Source organism: Trichoderma aggressivum (genome assembly GCF_033847375.1).
Source record: "Trichoderma aggressivum f. europaeum strain CBS 100526 chromosome Unknown scaffold_031, whole genome shotgun sequence".
Lineage (NCBI taxonomy): Eukaryota > Fungi > Ascomycota > Sordariomycetes > Hypocreales > Hypocreaceae > Trichoderma > Trichoderma aggressivum.
Window position 1 is genome coordinate 154279 of NW_026946397.1, and position 16207 is coordinate 170485.

Consider the following 16207-nt stretch of genomic DNA (forward strand, 5'->3'; position numbering starts at 1 on the left):
GATGGAGACTGGTGGCTTATTCCCAGCACAGTCTGGACGTGCGACCCGTGGAGTTGCACGTACAGCGGGCGTACAGGGTACTTTCAGGCTGCATGGGCGCCTTATCGCCCCCAGCAAGGCCGCTGCAACGGCGCACAGGTACCCTGTACCTGAATCCAAGTCGGAGCAACAGCGCTATGGCGGCTCCCCGGATAGCACATTGACAATGGGTGAGAGTGGAGTGGGCAGATGACGTCTGGTCTTGTCAGTTCGATGATTCACTGACACTGACACTGACACTGACATGAAGCTTTTCTGGTGAGAAACAGAGTTGCCCTACTACCTACCTAGTAGGTAAGCATTTAAACACATACGCACGCCGTAATCGATACGAGTCGGTTACGGATACTCGACGAAGCCCTGGAGAGGATTTGAATTTGCGGTCTGAGGCTGCAAGACGAGGGTGTGTGCAACGGGCTATGGATGGCTGCAGTGCATATGGTCTACTGAATGCAAGTAAACTTGGGGGCATCCATTGGTCTTTGAGTACCCGATCACCACCTAAGACTCTAAAGGATATTGCATCCATCAAATTGATCAATGGACCGCTTCCAACGCCGTGCATGCATAGACTGGATTCTGGACCTGTCGAGGATCCCTGCAAAGTATCCGATACCTCAGTTGCTCAGGTAGCAGAGCGTCAAGCATGCATCGTAAGGAAATTACAGGTCATTATCAAGCAAGTCAGTTGGTAGCACCAAGGATGGACTACCCAGCAGGCAATAAAACGTGCATCAATAGAGCGTGGCGAGCATCCATCCTGTTTCACGCCACCGGGATGCTATAGTGTTTGCTACTTCTCCGTAGGGGGATGGGTGCTACGAGGTACAGGTATAGTAGGTAACACCACCGAAAGCAAAGGGAGAGATGAAAAAAGGGAAACAAACATTAAGAAAAGAACAAGAAGAAGAGGTTAAGAAAGGGATATGGAACTGGTAGGGTCATCGGACACACCAGCTATGCAGCGGGGTTTGCATTTGACAGTTGAGGATTGTTTTCTCTTCCAATGGATCCCGTTTTGGTGGGTTGCGGCGCTGCTTTGGCTGAACCTTTCTTTTATGTATTGACACCAAGGCTATGCCGGAGCCTTGTCACCGCCAGAATGGAAGCTGTCCAAGCTTGACTTAATCGACTCTGGATACCTGGAGTCACAGTACCTTAGTCACAAGACATTATAGATGGAGGATACCTCCGTGTAGATGAAACTTCCGCCTTGAGCCGATCGTAGCCTGAGCCATGGCCAGCATTTACCGATGCTGCTCAGCTTCTCTCGTCCTCCCGCGGTCCGTGATGGCCTTGGAACCTCCCGCCAACAACGATTCAGCCCCCACCGGATTCTTGCAGTGATCCATCAAAATTCTCTTCCTGCTACAGTACGAGTACAGCGCCAGAACTCGTTGCAATATCCTTCTCCGCATGTGCCGCCCGGACTAACTCTTGTTCCGCCAGTGCCGGCGCGGCGGGTGGGACCGGGATTGCGGGACTGCCTGTTGCCTCTTTCTCTCGGCTTCTATGGCCGACGGTCGCAGCACAGAGCGGTTTTTCCAAGGCTAGAAAAAAAAAATTCGCTTCTCTCCACCATTTCCCTCTCCAGCTGTCCATCCAGTCTTCTCCATATCTAGACACCTCTTCCCAGATCGCGTGTCTCCCCTTTCCCTCTTTTCCTCTTCTTCCCTGTTTATCCATTGTATACCCTCAATTCCATTCGACATGTTGGCTGCGCGATTCTCCAGAGCTGTAAGTGGACACAATGCCGAGCAATCTGCGTCGTCATGAATGCCCTGCTAACGTGCCTCCGAATAGCTTCCCCGAGCTACTCCCATTGCCGCTCGCTCGGCTGCCTTTGCCAGAACACCTCTCGTCTCCAAGTTTGCTCGCTATGAGTCAACAGCTGCTGAGGGCGATGGCAAGGTCCAGGGTTCCGTCATTGGTATCGACCTGGGAACCACCAACTCCGCCGTCGCCATCATGGAGGGCAAGACACCCCGCATCATTGAAAACTCAGAAGGTTAGTAGCCCTTCCCACTGCCTCCTCGCACCGTCCAATTTTGGCTTACAAGATGACGTCCAGGTGCCCGTACCACCCCTTCAGTAGTTGCCTTTGCCGAGGATGGCGAGCGACTGGTTGGTGTTGCTGCCAAGCGACAGGCCGTGGTCAACCCAGAGAACACCCTCTTCGCCACCAAACGATTGATCGGTCGCAAGTTCAGCGACGCTGAGGTCCAGCGTGACATCAAGGAGGTGCCCTACAAGATCGTCCAGCACTCCAACGGCGATGCCTGGGTCTCTGCTCGTGACCAGAAGTACTCTCCCTCCCAGATTGGTGGCTTCGTTCTCAACAAGATGAAGGAGACTGCCGAGGCCTACCTGTCCAAGCCCGTCAAGAACGCCGTCGTTACCGTCCCCGCTTACTTCAACGATGCTCAGCGTCAGAGCACCAAGGACGCCGGTCAGATTGCCGGTCTCAACGTCCTCCGTGTCGTCAACGAGCCTACCGCTGCCGCCCTGGCCTATGGCCTGGAGAAGGAGGCCGACCGCGTTGTCGCCGTCTACGATCTTGGTGGTGGTACTTTCGATATCTCCATACTGGAGATCCAGAACGGTGTCTTCGAGGTCAAGTCCACCAACGGTGACACCCACCTTGGTGGTGAGGATTTCGATATCCACCTGGTCCGCCACATGGTTGGCGAATTCAAGAAGACTTCTGGTCTCGACCTTGCTGGCGATCGCATGGCTATCCAGCGTATCCGTGAGGCTGCTGAGAAGGCCAAGATTGAGCTTTCTTCCTCTCTCCAGACCGACATCAACCTGCCCTTCATCACTGCCGATGCTTCCGGCCCCAAGCACATCAACCTGAAGCTCACCCGCTCTCAGCTTGAGAAGATGGTTGAGCCTCTCATCAACCGAACCATCGAGCCCGTCCGCAAGGCCCTCAAGGATGCTGGCCTCCAGGCCAAGGACATCCAGGAGGTCATCCTGGTCGGTGGTATGACCCGTATGCCCAAGGTTGCCGAGTCGGTCAAGTCCATCTTCGGACGCGACCCCGCCAAGTCCGTCAACCCCGACGAGGCTGTCGCCATGGGTGCTGCCATCCAGGGTGCTGTTCTCTCTGGTGAGGTCAAGGATCTCCTTCTCCTCGACGTCACCCCCCTGTCTCTCGGTATCGAGACCCTGGGCGGTGTCTTCACCCGTCTGATCAACCGAAACACCACCATCCCCACCAAGAAGTCCCAGGTCTTCTCCACTGCCGCCGACTCCCAGACCGCTGTCGAGATCAAGGTCTTCCAGGGTGAGCGTGAGCTCGTCCGTGATAACAAGCTGCTCGGAAACTTCCAGCTTGTCGGCATCCCTCCTGCTCGCCGTGGTGTTCCTCAGATCGAGGTCACCTTCGACATTGACGCTGATTCCATCGTCCACGTCCACGCCAAGGACAAGTCCACCAACATGGACCAGTCCATCACCATTGCTTCCGGATCTGGTCTCTCCGACAACGAGATCCAGCAGATGGTTGAGGATTCCGAGAAGTACGCCGAGTCTGACAAGGAGCGCAAGTCTGCCATCGAGTCCAGCAACCGCGCTGACAGCGTCCTGAACGACACCGAGCGTGCCCTCGACGAGTACGCCGACAAGCTCGACAAGGCTGAGGCTGACGGTCTCCGCGAGAAGATTGCCTCTCTCCGCGAGTACGTCTCCAAGATCCAGTCCGGTGACAGCACTGCCACCGCCGCCGAGATCAAGGAGAAGACCGATGAGCTCCAGGTTGCTTCCCTGAACCTCTTCGACAAGATGCACAAGGCCCGCAGCGAGAGCTCCGAGCAGCCCTCCTCCGGCGAGCAGTCTACCGAGGGCGAGAAGAAGGATGAGAACAAGCCTTAAGGTGGGCTTGGAGAGAGAAAGCGAAGAGCAAAGCGAACAAAAATCTCATTGAAAAAAAATTTCTCAAAAAACCACTTGTATCAAAACCACATTTACTGTTCGAATATTCCAAAGAAGCGTGGGGCGTGGCATAGATCCCTCTTCTTTCTGTATTTATGATGTACTCATATCCCGCCTAAGCTGCTATGCAATTGCCTATTTTTTACCAATGTCGTTAATACCTTTGGCTGGCGGAACAGGCGTTGGAGCATCAAAAAATTTCTCTAGGAGGTGTTTTTTCCTTCCTTGATTCTATTTTCTTTTCTTGGTTTGAATGATTGATTGGACGGTCGCAAAGGGATCAAAATGCGCCTTGGGGGTATGGACAAAGGGACAAACGAAAAAAAAAAAAGAGAAAAGAGACCTTTGGTAGTTAGATGATAATGATTTTCTCCCCTCTTAAATTTTTTTTTTAATTTTGAAAATTTCCAATACCTTGATCCATTCCTTCTCATGATTGTGATTCTATAGCCATGTCTGTGGATTCTATGACATAAGTAATGTCATTGCCGTGTGATGCTTCTATCCTTAAGCCATCCACCCCCAAGACGTATTCAACGTGTTGATTCCATGCCAATGGATTGCACCTCCATATACATTATCGTGTCGTGGTGTGACCATTTCAACACCATTCGCTGGTGGTTTGCTACTTTTCTCTGCTGTAAGTAAAGGCTGCTGTAAATCGTCGAAGCGACTCTCGTTGACTGCCCTCTGAAGATCTTTGCCTGGCCGCACAACAAGATTCTTTGAAAAGCAGGATTGATCTAGAACCATCTCCTGCGCTGGTACGGAGGCATCGTCTCGGTGCTGGAGGTGCTTATGACGGTTGTGCCTCGTGGCGTTGCAGAAGACGAAGAGTGTGAGGCAAACAATGATTGACACGCAGAGGAAGATGGCAATGGCTGGGGGTATGATATCTGCGTCTTGGATGGGTTTGGGCGAGGGGGCATGGTAGAACGGGGATCGGTAGCCTGGAGCCATGAGTGTTGGTGGTAGAAAAAGATGGGATGAGGAAAAAAAGAGGCATGAGATGTCACGATTGGATTTTAACCAAAGCTACTTCTTAAGACGAGAATACTACTAATATAATGGCCATCACGACCGACAAGGCATTTGAACCTTCCGCGTGCTTCTCGTGTTTGCTGTGGGCGCAAAAGGGTCTGATTGCGCCGATTCTCCCTTGAATTACAAGTTTCATTCCAGAGGCGGACCTGTGCTCTCGTAAACGTGACTACCCGCGTCCTACTCCGTACACCATGACCAATTCGCAGGGGCAAACCATTTGTGAGACAGTGCGCCTCAGTCACGATACGTATTCGCACAGGCAGAGAGGCAGAGGAACAAATGGTCACCAGACTGCATGTCACCAAGCGTGGAGGAAATAGGAGAGGCGCTGTCATAAGGAGAAGCCGGGAATCATTAGAAAGAGTATTTTGTTGTTTTAGCATTTTAGTGCAAGATACAACACGTGTGCACCAGCATCATCACCTCCCAAAGCCAAACCAGCCTCTCTTGGTCGGCTGGGCAGGCTGCTCAGATTCCTGGGCGCCTTCGACGGCTTGCCTGCCCTCGGCCACCTGGGGCTCCTTTCCTGGGTAGTGGATGTAGTTCCACGCAACGTCGAGGAAGATGGGCTTGACTGGAACCACCTCTTCTCTGGGAGGAAAGTCGACAATGTGTTCGAGATCGGCCCCGCCGACGGGGTATTCATGCAGCTTCTCGACAAGGGGAACGTGACTTTCGTACTCGTCGACCTTGGTTTTCTTCTTCCGCAGGTTGTCGACGTGGACAATGGCGCGGTGGCGCTGCAGCTCGCCATCAATCACCTGTTCCAAGAACTTGACGGAAGCAGGGGAAATGTCGAGGCTCAAAGGAGCTTCATCGGAAAAGGACTGTGCGTTTGGAAGCTTGGCCACAGCTTTTAGGCTGAAACCCAGAGCGCTATTGATGAGGGCCAAGGCATTTGCAGAGTTGCCAATGATGGCATGTGACCGGGCGATTGCGAGGTGCCTATATATCCTCGTTAGCTATCGAGTCCAAACTTTTTATACTCCCTTCCTCTGTGAAATAATGGGCAGAGGGCAGTAGAATGCGGTACTTACTTGAGAGCGATAAAGTAGTTCTCGTAAGCTTCGACCCGGGTAGCAAGTTCCTCGTCGGCGGCGACTCCGGGGAGCTCTCGGATAGACTCCAAGTTCTGAAGAATTCCATCGTACAAGGCTGCCTTTTCCTTGAGCTTGGCGAGTTTTTTCCCAGTTGGCAATTCTCTCTCTTTCTTTGCCTCTGCAGACGCTGCGTCCTTCTTCTTGCCCCTCCTTCGCAATTCATACTCTTCTGTGGCACCGTCATGGGGACCTGTAAGGACTCGATTCCGGCCGATTCTCCAGCTAATCATCTCGTAGTTGACTGCTGTGCGAGTAATCTGTAGCCGTTGCATTCTAGGATCGCCTTGGCCAACGCCATCTCCTTTGAGTTCGTCGATGGCCTGCTTGGTAGCATCGACCGCATCTTGGGTAGATATTAAGATTTCATCATAAGCGGCAGCTACCTCGTGGAGCCCCTTGTCCTGGGACTTGGCAACTGTCTGCGAGAGTCTCTCTTTGGCCTCAGCGACGATTGACCAGCATGTAGCTATTTGAGCGTCTTCAATCTGGACCTGGTGGGCTCGCCATGTCAGCGTCTGGGGGGCAGTTTCGCTAACCGCAATGCCGTCCTTGGACTCTGGGTTTGCCTCGGCCAGAAGGGTGGCATCAATTCGATTGATTTCTTGAACTAGAGCGTCGTCTGATCGTGGGAAGGCGTTCTTGGCCAGGGTAGCAACCGAGACCGTTCGGGGAGTCTTGAGCTGGTAGGCAGCGAACCTGATGGACGGCTCGACTGTCTCAGAGAGCAAGTCTTTGAAGATGTCGCTCTTGCTAGCGGTAGCCAATGCGTTGTAGATGATGTAGGTTGTTGCGTAGCTCCGCAGACAAGGCTCCCAGCTTTGCTTTTCGAACTGCATAGCACCGCGGATGAGCGATGCGTAGGCCCGAGCCTCGAGAATATCGGTCGGGGTGGCACCGGTGACGTCGGTCTGCGATAGGATGCTGACGACGTGCTCGGCACTTCGAGCGGCTTTCTCGAGCCGTGAGACAATGTGAGACCGGGCGCGACCGGCAACTCCCTTCTGATCGTTGGCATGCCCAGCCTTGATGCTCATCGCCTGAGCCCAGGCGCGTTCGCTGGTAAGGAGGAGTAGATGGACATGTCTGGGAGCTCAAGTTAGCTCGATTGCTGCTGGCTTTGGCCACGAAGAAAGGAGGCGGAGAGGGCGGATGATATCATACTCATTGTTTCCCTGGACGTCTTCGGCCGTCACCTGCTCCGGCTTGCGAAACTTGCCTCGATTCTTAGTCACGATGCCCAGCTTCTTGCGCGAGTTGAGCAGGCGCTTGGACAGCTGGCCATGATAGGTGGAGAAGTCGCCGTAGAGCAGAGCTTGGTCTCGGCCCCGGACGACGAAGCTGGTGATGTCCATTGTCACTGTCACTATCGCTGTCACTGTCGCTGTCCTTGCTGGATTCAATGACGGTGATGCTCAAGTCTCCAATTTGTGCCTCTGGCAGTGGCCAGGCTGTTCAGCGACCAGCTAGTGGTTCTTGGGCTGGGATTGGCGGGGATGGCGGGGCACCTTTTTTTTCTTCCAATTCTTTTTGGCCAGAGGCACGCGGCTGGACGGCTAAAAACCGGATGGGATGTTGGCTTACGTAATGTTTCGAGTGGCATAAGGTTTGAGCTTTAAAGGCAGTTTTTTGGTTAGTTGGATCTCTGCGCACAGGCAGTTGCATCGCTTCTTCATCTGTAGAGGTACAAGCAGCATTACCTTAGTACTAACTCAGGTAGTACTCAAAGCTGAATCAAGTGAAAAAATCATGATACCGAGGCACCGTCTTAACCCGATTAGTACAGATGAATGCGCGATTTGAGAGCTACTGATGCTTGTGCAACAGCATCCTTCATGCCCTTTCAGCGACTTCGATATCGCTCGAATAGACGGGCAATCAGTACATCCACTTGATAGCAGAATCTACAGGTAGCTTTAGTAGTACTTACTAGCAGGTACTGGAGATAGTAGTAGTAGAAGGTGGTTAGCATCAGGCAGCAAACAACCGTAGTGAGACATGCTTGTACGAGATGGCTGCACATCGTTGCCGTTTGATCATGTCTACGGAGTAAGTGGAGCAGTGAATGCAACAGCTCTACGAGTACGCTGCCAGGTCAGGTTCGGATACATACAGCTACGTGTTACTAAGAATATAGCCCCTGACGCTCGGTTGTGCTGTTTTATGACATGTGCAATTTCCACAAGCCGCCAACATGGGCACCGCTCACTGGTGTGCTCGTACGCGGACGAGGCACACGAGGGTGAGACATCTTCCAAGACATCAAAGCCACTCGTGTCGATGCTGCGGACTTAGCCATCACTGGCACCTGTCGTAGTCGCCCGATCAGTGTCCCCCCCGTTGCACTGAAGGGTTCGATCGATTGCGCAGTAGCATTCTGTCTAGATCGGGCTCCCTGAGAACAAAGCAAAGACGCCTTATCTTGATGGATGTATGACAACCGAGACTCGTCGATATCGATCCAGAGCCACTGCTCCGACTCTGGCCACGACTGTCTCGCACGACGCCATTATCGATTCTACGTTGGTAATCGTAAATTGTACTTGGTGTGAATGACGAGTAGATGAGTATCAGCTCTCATTCGAAGCACTAGCGCTTCCTGCCCGTGTAAAGACGGCTCAAGAGCTTCATCCGGCCGGGGTATCTGCAGCTCCATCGCCTTCAGCTCGGATGGTCCGAAGCTAGCAGCCTTGTGATGGCCCTTGTTGCATCGGCCTTTGCTTGCTCTGATGCCGGTACAAGACGCGGTTGGCCTGAGTCACGGTGCTATTGGCCACGTCGTGCCCAGCAAGCTTCCTCTCTCACGCTCGATGGGATCAGAGTCAGCTCATGATAACGCGTCACTGTCTCTGTTCCCCTCTCTTGCTCTCTCTCGTTCTTTGGCTCTGGGCATAGCATACTACTAGTCCGAGCACCTTGCAGTTGTGGCGTATGCGAAGCAAGGAAAGGGAATGCACACGTATCGATCGCGGACAGCACTGTATGTACTTACAAATCAGTACGAGTACAAACAAGGAGATATTAGGCCAGGTAGGCAAGTCTGCGTGTCTTATCCCTCATGCTCACGAGCGACGGCAATTGGCAGCAGCGTCGGAGGTGGGTGCGGCCGTCATTGTCTGGCGCCAAAGGCCGGTTGCGACTTGGTGTCAGCCATGCATATTATGCGGGCACTGCTGGGAGGATCTGTTGATTCGACGCGACGAAAAACGACGGCCAAAACTGACATGATACGGCCCAATGCGCTTGGGTCGGCAATCGTCTGCTCGGGGATTTTGGAGCGCATTCAGGGATCACGGACAAGAGCAACGGGGTGGTGGGTGACACCATGCATTTGGGTGCTGGGCCTCTGGGTCACGTGGCCCCAAACTGTCCAGGGTTGGCCCCTCCAACGCTCCAAAGGCCGCCAGAGCTCCGGAGCTCCAGGTATCCCCCAGGCCGTCTCCAGGCGTGTCCGGGACTTGTTGGCAGCGTTCTGGCGGGCTGTTGCGGATGGAGTCGGTGGCAGAGCAAATGCGGGCGAGATGCGCCACATAGCGAAACTGGGGCCCTCGGACTGGGCCAGCGCTTGACGATCCCTGTCGATGCAAATGTTGTGCGTGCAGCTGACCTTCTTTTTGGCTCGCTGCAGTAGCCGCAAGCGGGTTTTTGCGTGCATCTGGCGGGTTGGTGTGGCACCAAGTCGGTACATCCAAGTAATATCAGTGATCTGTCTAAAAGCTTGATCGAGGCGATGGAATTACTGGAGGTGATAGGAGAAGAAGAATCCTTTCCTTACAGCGCACCGGCAGCAGCAGCAGCTGAGTGAGTGAGTGCCGGACACTGTTACATGTCCCGGATCAAAAGGTACATGCATTGCCGTGCCGTTTGTCTGTCTGTCTGAGATGCAACGTTTCAAGGTGCATGCTGGAAAATCCAAAGAATGCAAGTACTATGTACCGCGATTGGTGACGAGGCTCAGCTGCAAGGGAGGCGGCTCCTCCGAAGAGTTGCGTGTAATAGTACCGATGCCGAGAATTGATTGCCTTGTTTTTTTGCAAACTTTTTTTTCCCGTCTTCGTCTCTCCAATCACAATCACATGCATTTTCTTCAACTGGCAACGAGCCGCAGGGAACAGAAGCTTCAAGGATCAATGCTAGAACGATATCAACGACGAGTACAAGGAAGTACAAGGAAATCAGCTGCCCATGTGACCAAGTGCTGTCAGTAAAAGTTCCAAGATGGAAAGATCCATCTCCAGCTTGTACGTACCCCCCGATGCCCATCCATGTATCTCCCAGTACTGCAGAGCCACTTTTAGGCCATCTCGCGCCCCGCCGTCCCAGCTATCTCGCGCCGCTCCAGCCACTCAGCGTCCGCCAATACATGCCCAGCACCTGGTACCCGTACTTGTACATGGACTTCCCACAGCGCTTGGCCCGCTATCCCGCTGTAATCTATCCCACTAATTCCCACTACCGCTGTGACCTGCCTGGCGACTCAACATGATTCTGTCAAGGTCTGCTGTGCTGCATATGTAGAGACTCACTCACACATCGCCAGTCTCCAATGACATTCGCCAGACCGGCCTCTTTTTCTCTCCGGCTGCCCTACTGCTGTTAGTCCGCGGCCTCTTCGTTTTGTTCCTCCGCCTTGGCTCTGTCTCTGCCGCTGTCTCAAGCCGCCCTAGGAAAGAAACAAAAAAAAAAGAGAAAGAGAAAAAGAACGCGTTGCTGCTCCGAGACAAGACGAGACAACCATCTGCATCGTTGTCGACAAAACCTGGATTGCGGCCTCCTCACGGCCGCTTTTGCGCTTGCCAGCTGGAGCCTCGTGCTCTACCTATACATCGATATCTTGGCATCTTAGCACAGCTGATTTTTCTCTCCTTTTTTTTTGCTCTTCTCTCTCCGGAATCTCACACCATCTCATGCTCTCCTTGCTTTGATTTGCCTCCCGCCTTTTTCTCGCCCCATCAGGAACGCAGTCTTTCCAGTCGCATATTCTTCCCCCTTTCACCTTCACTTCTTCCTTTCATAATTTCCTTCAGATCTACCTTGCTTTTCTAGCAGCTATTTCCCTGCGGGCTGCGCCTTGGCGCTATCATCTTGACTGTTCCTCTCCTAGCGGCGTTCACATCGTGACCAGACCACGAATCTTTCCGTCTATAAAACAGCATTCTCGCTTACGCAACCACGCAGAAAGAGAGAGAGAGAAGCACATGAATTAATACAACATAGCCTGTCCGCCCCCATCCGCCATTACCCTTGCATGAGCCTGTGTGATGACGAATTAAGCCTCGTCACACATGCGGTAAAACGCCTCCTCTCTCTCTCTCTTCTCTTGGCTCCCACTTTTGCTCTAAAGGCTTCCTTTGTGTAGCCTTGAGTGCCACCTAATATATTGCCGATGGATACAAACGGTGAGATCTCCTACCTCTTTCAGTATCCTTCATCCTCTTCACCTTCGATCTGGAATCTCGAATCTGCCACTCTCCCTAGCGTACGATGATAAGCTTCGCGATCATGATTTAACGCTGCCATGGGAATGTTTGTTTAGACTTCCATCCGCCTTCTTGCTCGCTGATTTCTTTGGCTTCGAGAAAAAACGTTACTGAGCATTGCTGATTCGCTATTAGGTGGGCCTTGGCAGCCTCCAAGTGCTGACCCGAATATCCCATGGACCTCAGCTACGCATTCTCTGCCAAAGCGACCATATCACGAATACAGTGATTCGAATATCCAAGATAATGGGCTAGGCCAGCCCATCATTACATGGCAGCAAATGCCCCAACTAAGACAAGATACAGACACCACTTCTTTCACCGCACTGCTCAACAGCCCTCTTGACTCATCTGCCACGGGCTCGCCAATTACAAAACTGCCAGTGGCAGTGACAAGCCCGCCAGTTAGTCAAACAGTGGGACGAAATCATACTCAGTTTCAAGGCTTGCAGCGCCAGAGAGTTGATAGAGATGTCGTCCCACACCGAGACGGCCCTTATCGCCAGTTGAAACCTCAGTTGCAGTCTAGTATCCTCCAACCTCCTCCTGTTGATATTGAGAGCGAACCGCCGAGCCCCAAACGTCGGCGACGTTCACCCACATTTCGACCTACTCCCTTTATAAGGGAGGTCCAAGCTGACTGGAAGAAACAAGCCGAGCGTGCGGCTGCAGCAGAGGCAGCAGCAGCGGCTAATCCAGGGTCATCTACCGTTGACTTGACAGATAGTATGAGTGACTTCCTATGCCCCCGATAAACTTGTCGTTTTTCACTTTGCTCACTAACCGCGTAGTCAACGATGATGCTACCCCAGAGCAGCCCGTGGACCCCAAGGATGAAGAGGTTTGCTACGGTATGATTAAAACTCGCGCAAACTGCACTCGAGCCCCTTCGCCTAAGCCAGGCGTCCAGAGCATGTGGGGCCCCAACTATCAACCTAGCATCAAGGTTATCCTCAGGAGGATGGCTGATGACAGCAACTCTCTTCGCGTTCCCGTTTGCGACCACACCAGACAAATCATCGGGATGGTCGACTATTCCGCCAGCAAGGCTTTGGCGCCTCTGCTGGACTTTAACATTCGCGTTAGGACCGACTGCCGTATCCCGCCGCAGCCTATGGGGCCTGGTGAAGTACCTGGCCAGGCTGTATCACGCTCCTACATCCTCGACATTGTCTTGTACGGGCCCTTGAAATACGCTAGGAATGTTGGAACCCTCCTGGAGCGGTCTGGCGTTCCGCTTCAACAGCCTTATATCATCCAAAGAGGCATCAGACTCTGCAACCCTCACACCGCGGACTACTTGCGTTCCCTTAAAAAGCCGTCCTCCGGAGTATATGGAAATCGCCCTTCGGAGCCTTCTCGTGTCACAAGCTTCACACCAAGAACCGTCGAGGAAGTCCGCTCGGAGGTCATGGGTGTGTTTGATTCTCTTACTAGGAGTGACGAACTACCCACTGAGGACCCCCCCGCATGCATCACAACTCCCCTACTTACTCATCAGAAACAGGGCCTCTATTTCATGATGGCGAGAGAGCAACCTCGCGAGCTGCAGCTGGATGAGACGGGCATGGTTTCTTTCTGGCAGACCAAGCTCGCCCCAACTGGCCAACCAATCTTTCATAACGTCATCACCGATGAGACCCAGGCTACCGTCCCTACCGATACCCGCGGTGGTATACTGGCTGATATGATGGGTCTTGGAAAAACACTCAGCATACTGTCGCTCATAGCAAGCACCATGGACGAAGCACGGGAATTTAAGCAGCTCACGCCTGAGCAGCCATCCGCCCCAGAAACCAGACAGACAAGGACCGAAATGGATCCCATACAAGCGCCGCTGGGTTTGACGCCCGTGTCCCAAAATACTAAATCTACCTTGATCATATGCCCTCTCAGCACAATTACTAATTGGGAGGAACAAATTAAACAGCACGTAGCTCCTGGCAAGCTCTCTCATCATATCTACCACGGACCCAACCGGATCAAAGATTTGGCACGACTCGCACAGTTCGACATCGTGATTACAACTTACGGATCTGTTTCCAATGAGCTCAGCTCTCGACGAAAGGCCAAGACGGGCAGCTTTCCCCTTGAAGAGCTTGGATGGTTCCGCATCGTTCTAGATGAGGCACACATGATTCGCGAGCAAACGACAATGCAGTTCAAGGCCATAGTTCGTCTTCAAGCCCAACGGCGATGGGCTGTAACGGGAACCCCTGTCCAAAACAGACTGGATGATTTCGCAGCCCTCTTGTCTTTCCTTCGCCTGGAGCCTTTCCACCATAGGGCCAAGTTCCTTCGGCACATTGTGGAGCCGTTCAAGGCCTGCGACCCGGACATTGTGCCAAAGCTCCGTATTCTTGTTGACACAATCACCCTTCGCCGGCTTAAAGATAAGATTGACCTGCCCCCTCGGGAAGATCTCATTGTCAAACTTGATTTCAGCACGGAGGAGCGCGGCATATACGACCTCTTTGCCCGGAACGCCCAAGACCGGGTCAGGGTCCTAGCTGGCAACCCTACCTCTGTGGCACTTGGAGGAAACACCTACATCCACATCCTCAAAGCCATTCTCCGCCTCCGCCTGCTCTGCGCACATGGCAAAGACTTGCTCAACGACGAGGACTTGGCAGCCCTGCGAGGCATGTCGGCGGAGATGGCAATCGATATCGACGACGACGACGAGAGTGCAGGCGGCTCGCTGCTGTCTCATCAAAAAGCACACGAAATGTTTACACTAATGCAAGATACGAACAATGATTCGTGCATAGAATGCAACAAGAAGATCTCTTCCCAGGAACAAAACCCAATAGATGCCGAGAAGGAGGACGATACGCTAGGATACATGACCTCTTGCTTTCATGTAGTCTGTCGATCATGCATAAGAGTCTTCAAGCAACGAGCCAAAGCTGCTCTGCAGCCCGGCCAGGTTGCAGGCCCCTGTATCGTTTGCAATGCCCATGTACGATTTGGCTTCGTCAATATTCGCCGCTCAGATGCAGATGGCGAACACGATGGCATTCTCAAATCAAAATCGAAGCATGCCGGAAAAGATCTCGACAATTATAGCGGGCCTCACACCAAAACCAAAGCCCTCCTTGAGGATCTTCTGAAATCCAAAGCTGCCAGTGATGCCAATCCTCAAGAACTACCCTTCAAATCTGTTGTGTTTTCAGGGTGGACATCACACTTGGACCTCATTGAGCTGGCGCTGAAGGAAGCTGATATTCAATTCACGAGATTGGATGGCAGCATGACACGACAAGCACGCACGGCAGCCATGGACAATTTCCGCGAAGATCGCAACATTCACGTCATCCTCGTTTCAATCACCGCCGGTGGGCTGGGCCTCAACCTAACTGCCGGCAACAACGTGTACGTGATGGAACCGCAGTACAACCCGGCTGCCGAAGCTCAAGCGGTCGATCGTGTGCACCGCCTGGGACAAAAACGCCCTGTGCGCACGATCCGATACATTATGCGCAATAGTTTTGAAGAGAAGATGCTCGAATTGCAAGAAAAGAAGAAGAAACTAGCCAGCCTCAGCATGGATGGCCAAAATAAGGCGCTGGACAAGGCAGAGGCTGCGCGACAGAAACTCATGGACCTCCGCAGTCTTTTCAAATGATGGCTGATGGCTACGAGAGGCTGTAAAGGCAGCCCGCTCAACGAAGTTACGAATTTATTACTGGAATTTTTTCTGCTTTCCCCTTTTCATTCTTCTACCATTCTTATACACGAAACGTTGAGCACTTTCGTTTTCATCTTTGCTTGATTCTCCGACGTTCATCTCATCACCACCGAATTCAATCCCCAGGTGTTCGATACGAAGAGGAACCATATTTACTATACACGGCACATGTGCTACGATACATTGTTTTATGTCCATTTTTTTAATCTTTTTATTTTTCCTTTCCATTATCAACATACGGGAGGAATGGGACGACCCTGCAAAGCTCGGGAGGAAAGTTGCGCTGAATTTTCCTTTTTTTTATCATTACATATCACCTGCATCTCATCTCGGGTATGGCAACATCTCCGGTTCCGCGGCACACTGTGGCATTTATACTACTTGAAGCTCTCACGAGCCACTCTCGATCTTAGCGGCGCCCGGGATCTGGTGGCATTTTGCTTCTCCTATTTCTTTATTTTTTCCCCCATCGGCATGGGCGGAACGTGTGTGCATGGACGGGGGCGGCTTGAATTTTGATAGCGCTTTGGGAGGACTATTATTATATATCGGTTGATATATCGCTAAAAAATACGAACGTTTGTTTGCGGGGTATGATAACTTTGTGCTTAGAGATGCCTTTCCGTGACCTTTTTCCCCTGTCCCGTCTTTGTTTCATCTGGTCGTGATACAGCCACCAGAGGCCAGATGATGATGATAATACCAAAGTCCCCCTCTGTAATTACGCTCAAATCAATGTGGCCTCTCTCTACTCTCCTGACTCTTTGACATGTCCAACGCCACTACACCGAAAAAGATCAAACCAAGGTTTAACATGTTCTGACAAGTTCATAAAGCAGTCGTGAAAGAATGGGCGAAAAAACATCGGGGGGGGGGGGGGGGGGGGGGGGGGGGGGGGGGGGGGGGGGGGGGGGGGGGGG

At 52.5% G+C, this 16207-nt stretch overlaps 5 protein-coding genes across 5 annotated transcripts; 2 read left to right on the forward strand and 3 right to left on the reverse strand.

Moving 5' to 3' along the window:
• Positions 1-1749: 1749 nt before the first annotated feature.
• Triagg1_7219 (uncharacterized protein) lies at positions 1750-3915 on the forward strand (the record flags this gene model as incomplete). The annotated part of the gene is made up of 3 exons (XM_062901931.1): positions 1750-1776; positions 1843-2047; positions 2111-3915. 3 exons carry the CDS (start codon positions 1750-1752, stop codon positions 3913-3915), a joined length of 2037 nt encoding a protein of 678 aa, XP_062753795.1.
• Positions 3916-4482: 567 nt separating this feature from the next.
• Triagg1_7220 (uncharacterized protein) lies at positions 4483-4935 on the reverse strand (the record flags this gene model as incomplete). Its single annotated transcript, XM_062901932.1, has 1 exon — positions 4483-4935. The coding sequence occupies one exon, from the start codon at positions 4933-4935 to the stop codon at positions 4483-4485; it is 453 nt and encodes a 150-aa protein (XP_062753796.1).
• A 503-nt stretch (positions 4936-5438) lies between these two features.
• On the reverse strand, positions 5439-7471 carry Triagg1_7221 (uncharacterized protein; the record flags this gene model as incomplete). Its single annotated transcript, XM_062901933.1, has 3 exons — positions 5439-5964; positions 6057-7202; positions 7281-7471. The coding sequence occupies 3 exons, from the start codon at positions 7469-7471 to the stop codon at positions 5439-5441; spliced, it is 1863 nt and encodes a 620-aa protein (XP_062753797.1).
• Positions 7472-9399: 1928 nt separating this feature from the next.
• Triagg1_7222 (uncharacterized protein) lies at positions 9400-9771 on the reverse strand (the record flags this gene model as incomplete). Its single annotated transcript, XM_062901934.1, has 1 exon — positions 9400-9771. The coding sequence occupies one exon, from the start codon at positions 9769-9771 to the stop codon at positions 9400-9402; it is 372 nt and encodes a 123-aa protein (XP_062753798.1).
• Positions 9772-11877: 2106 nt separating this feature from the next.
• On the forward strand, positions 11878-15224 carry Triagg1_7223 (uncharacterized protein; the record flags this gene model as incomplete). The annotated part of the gene is made up of 2 exons (XM_062901935.1): positions 11878-12322; positions 12388-15224. 2 exons carry the CDS (start codon positions 11878-11880, stop codon positions 15222-15224), a joined length of 3282 nt encoding a protein of 1093 aa, XP_062753799.1.
• Between the last annotated feature and the right edge of the window lie 983 nt (positions 15225-16207).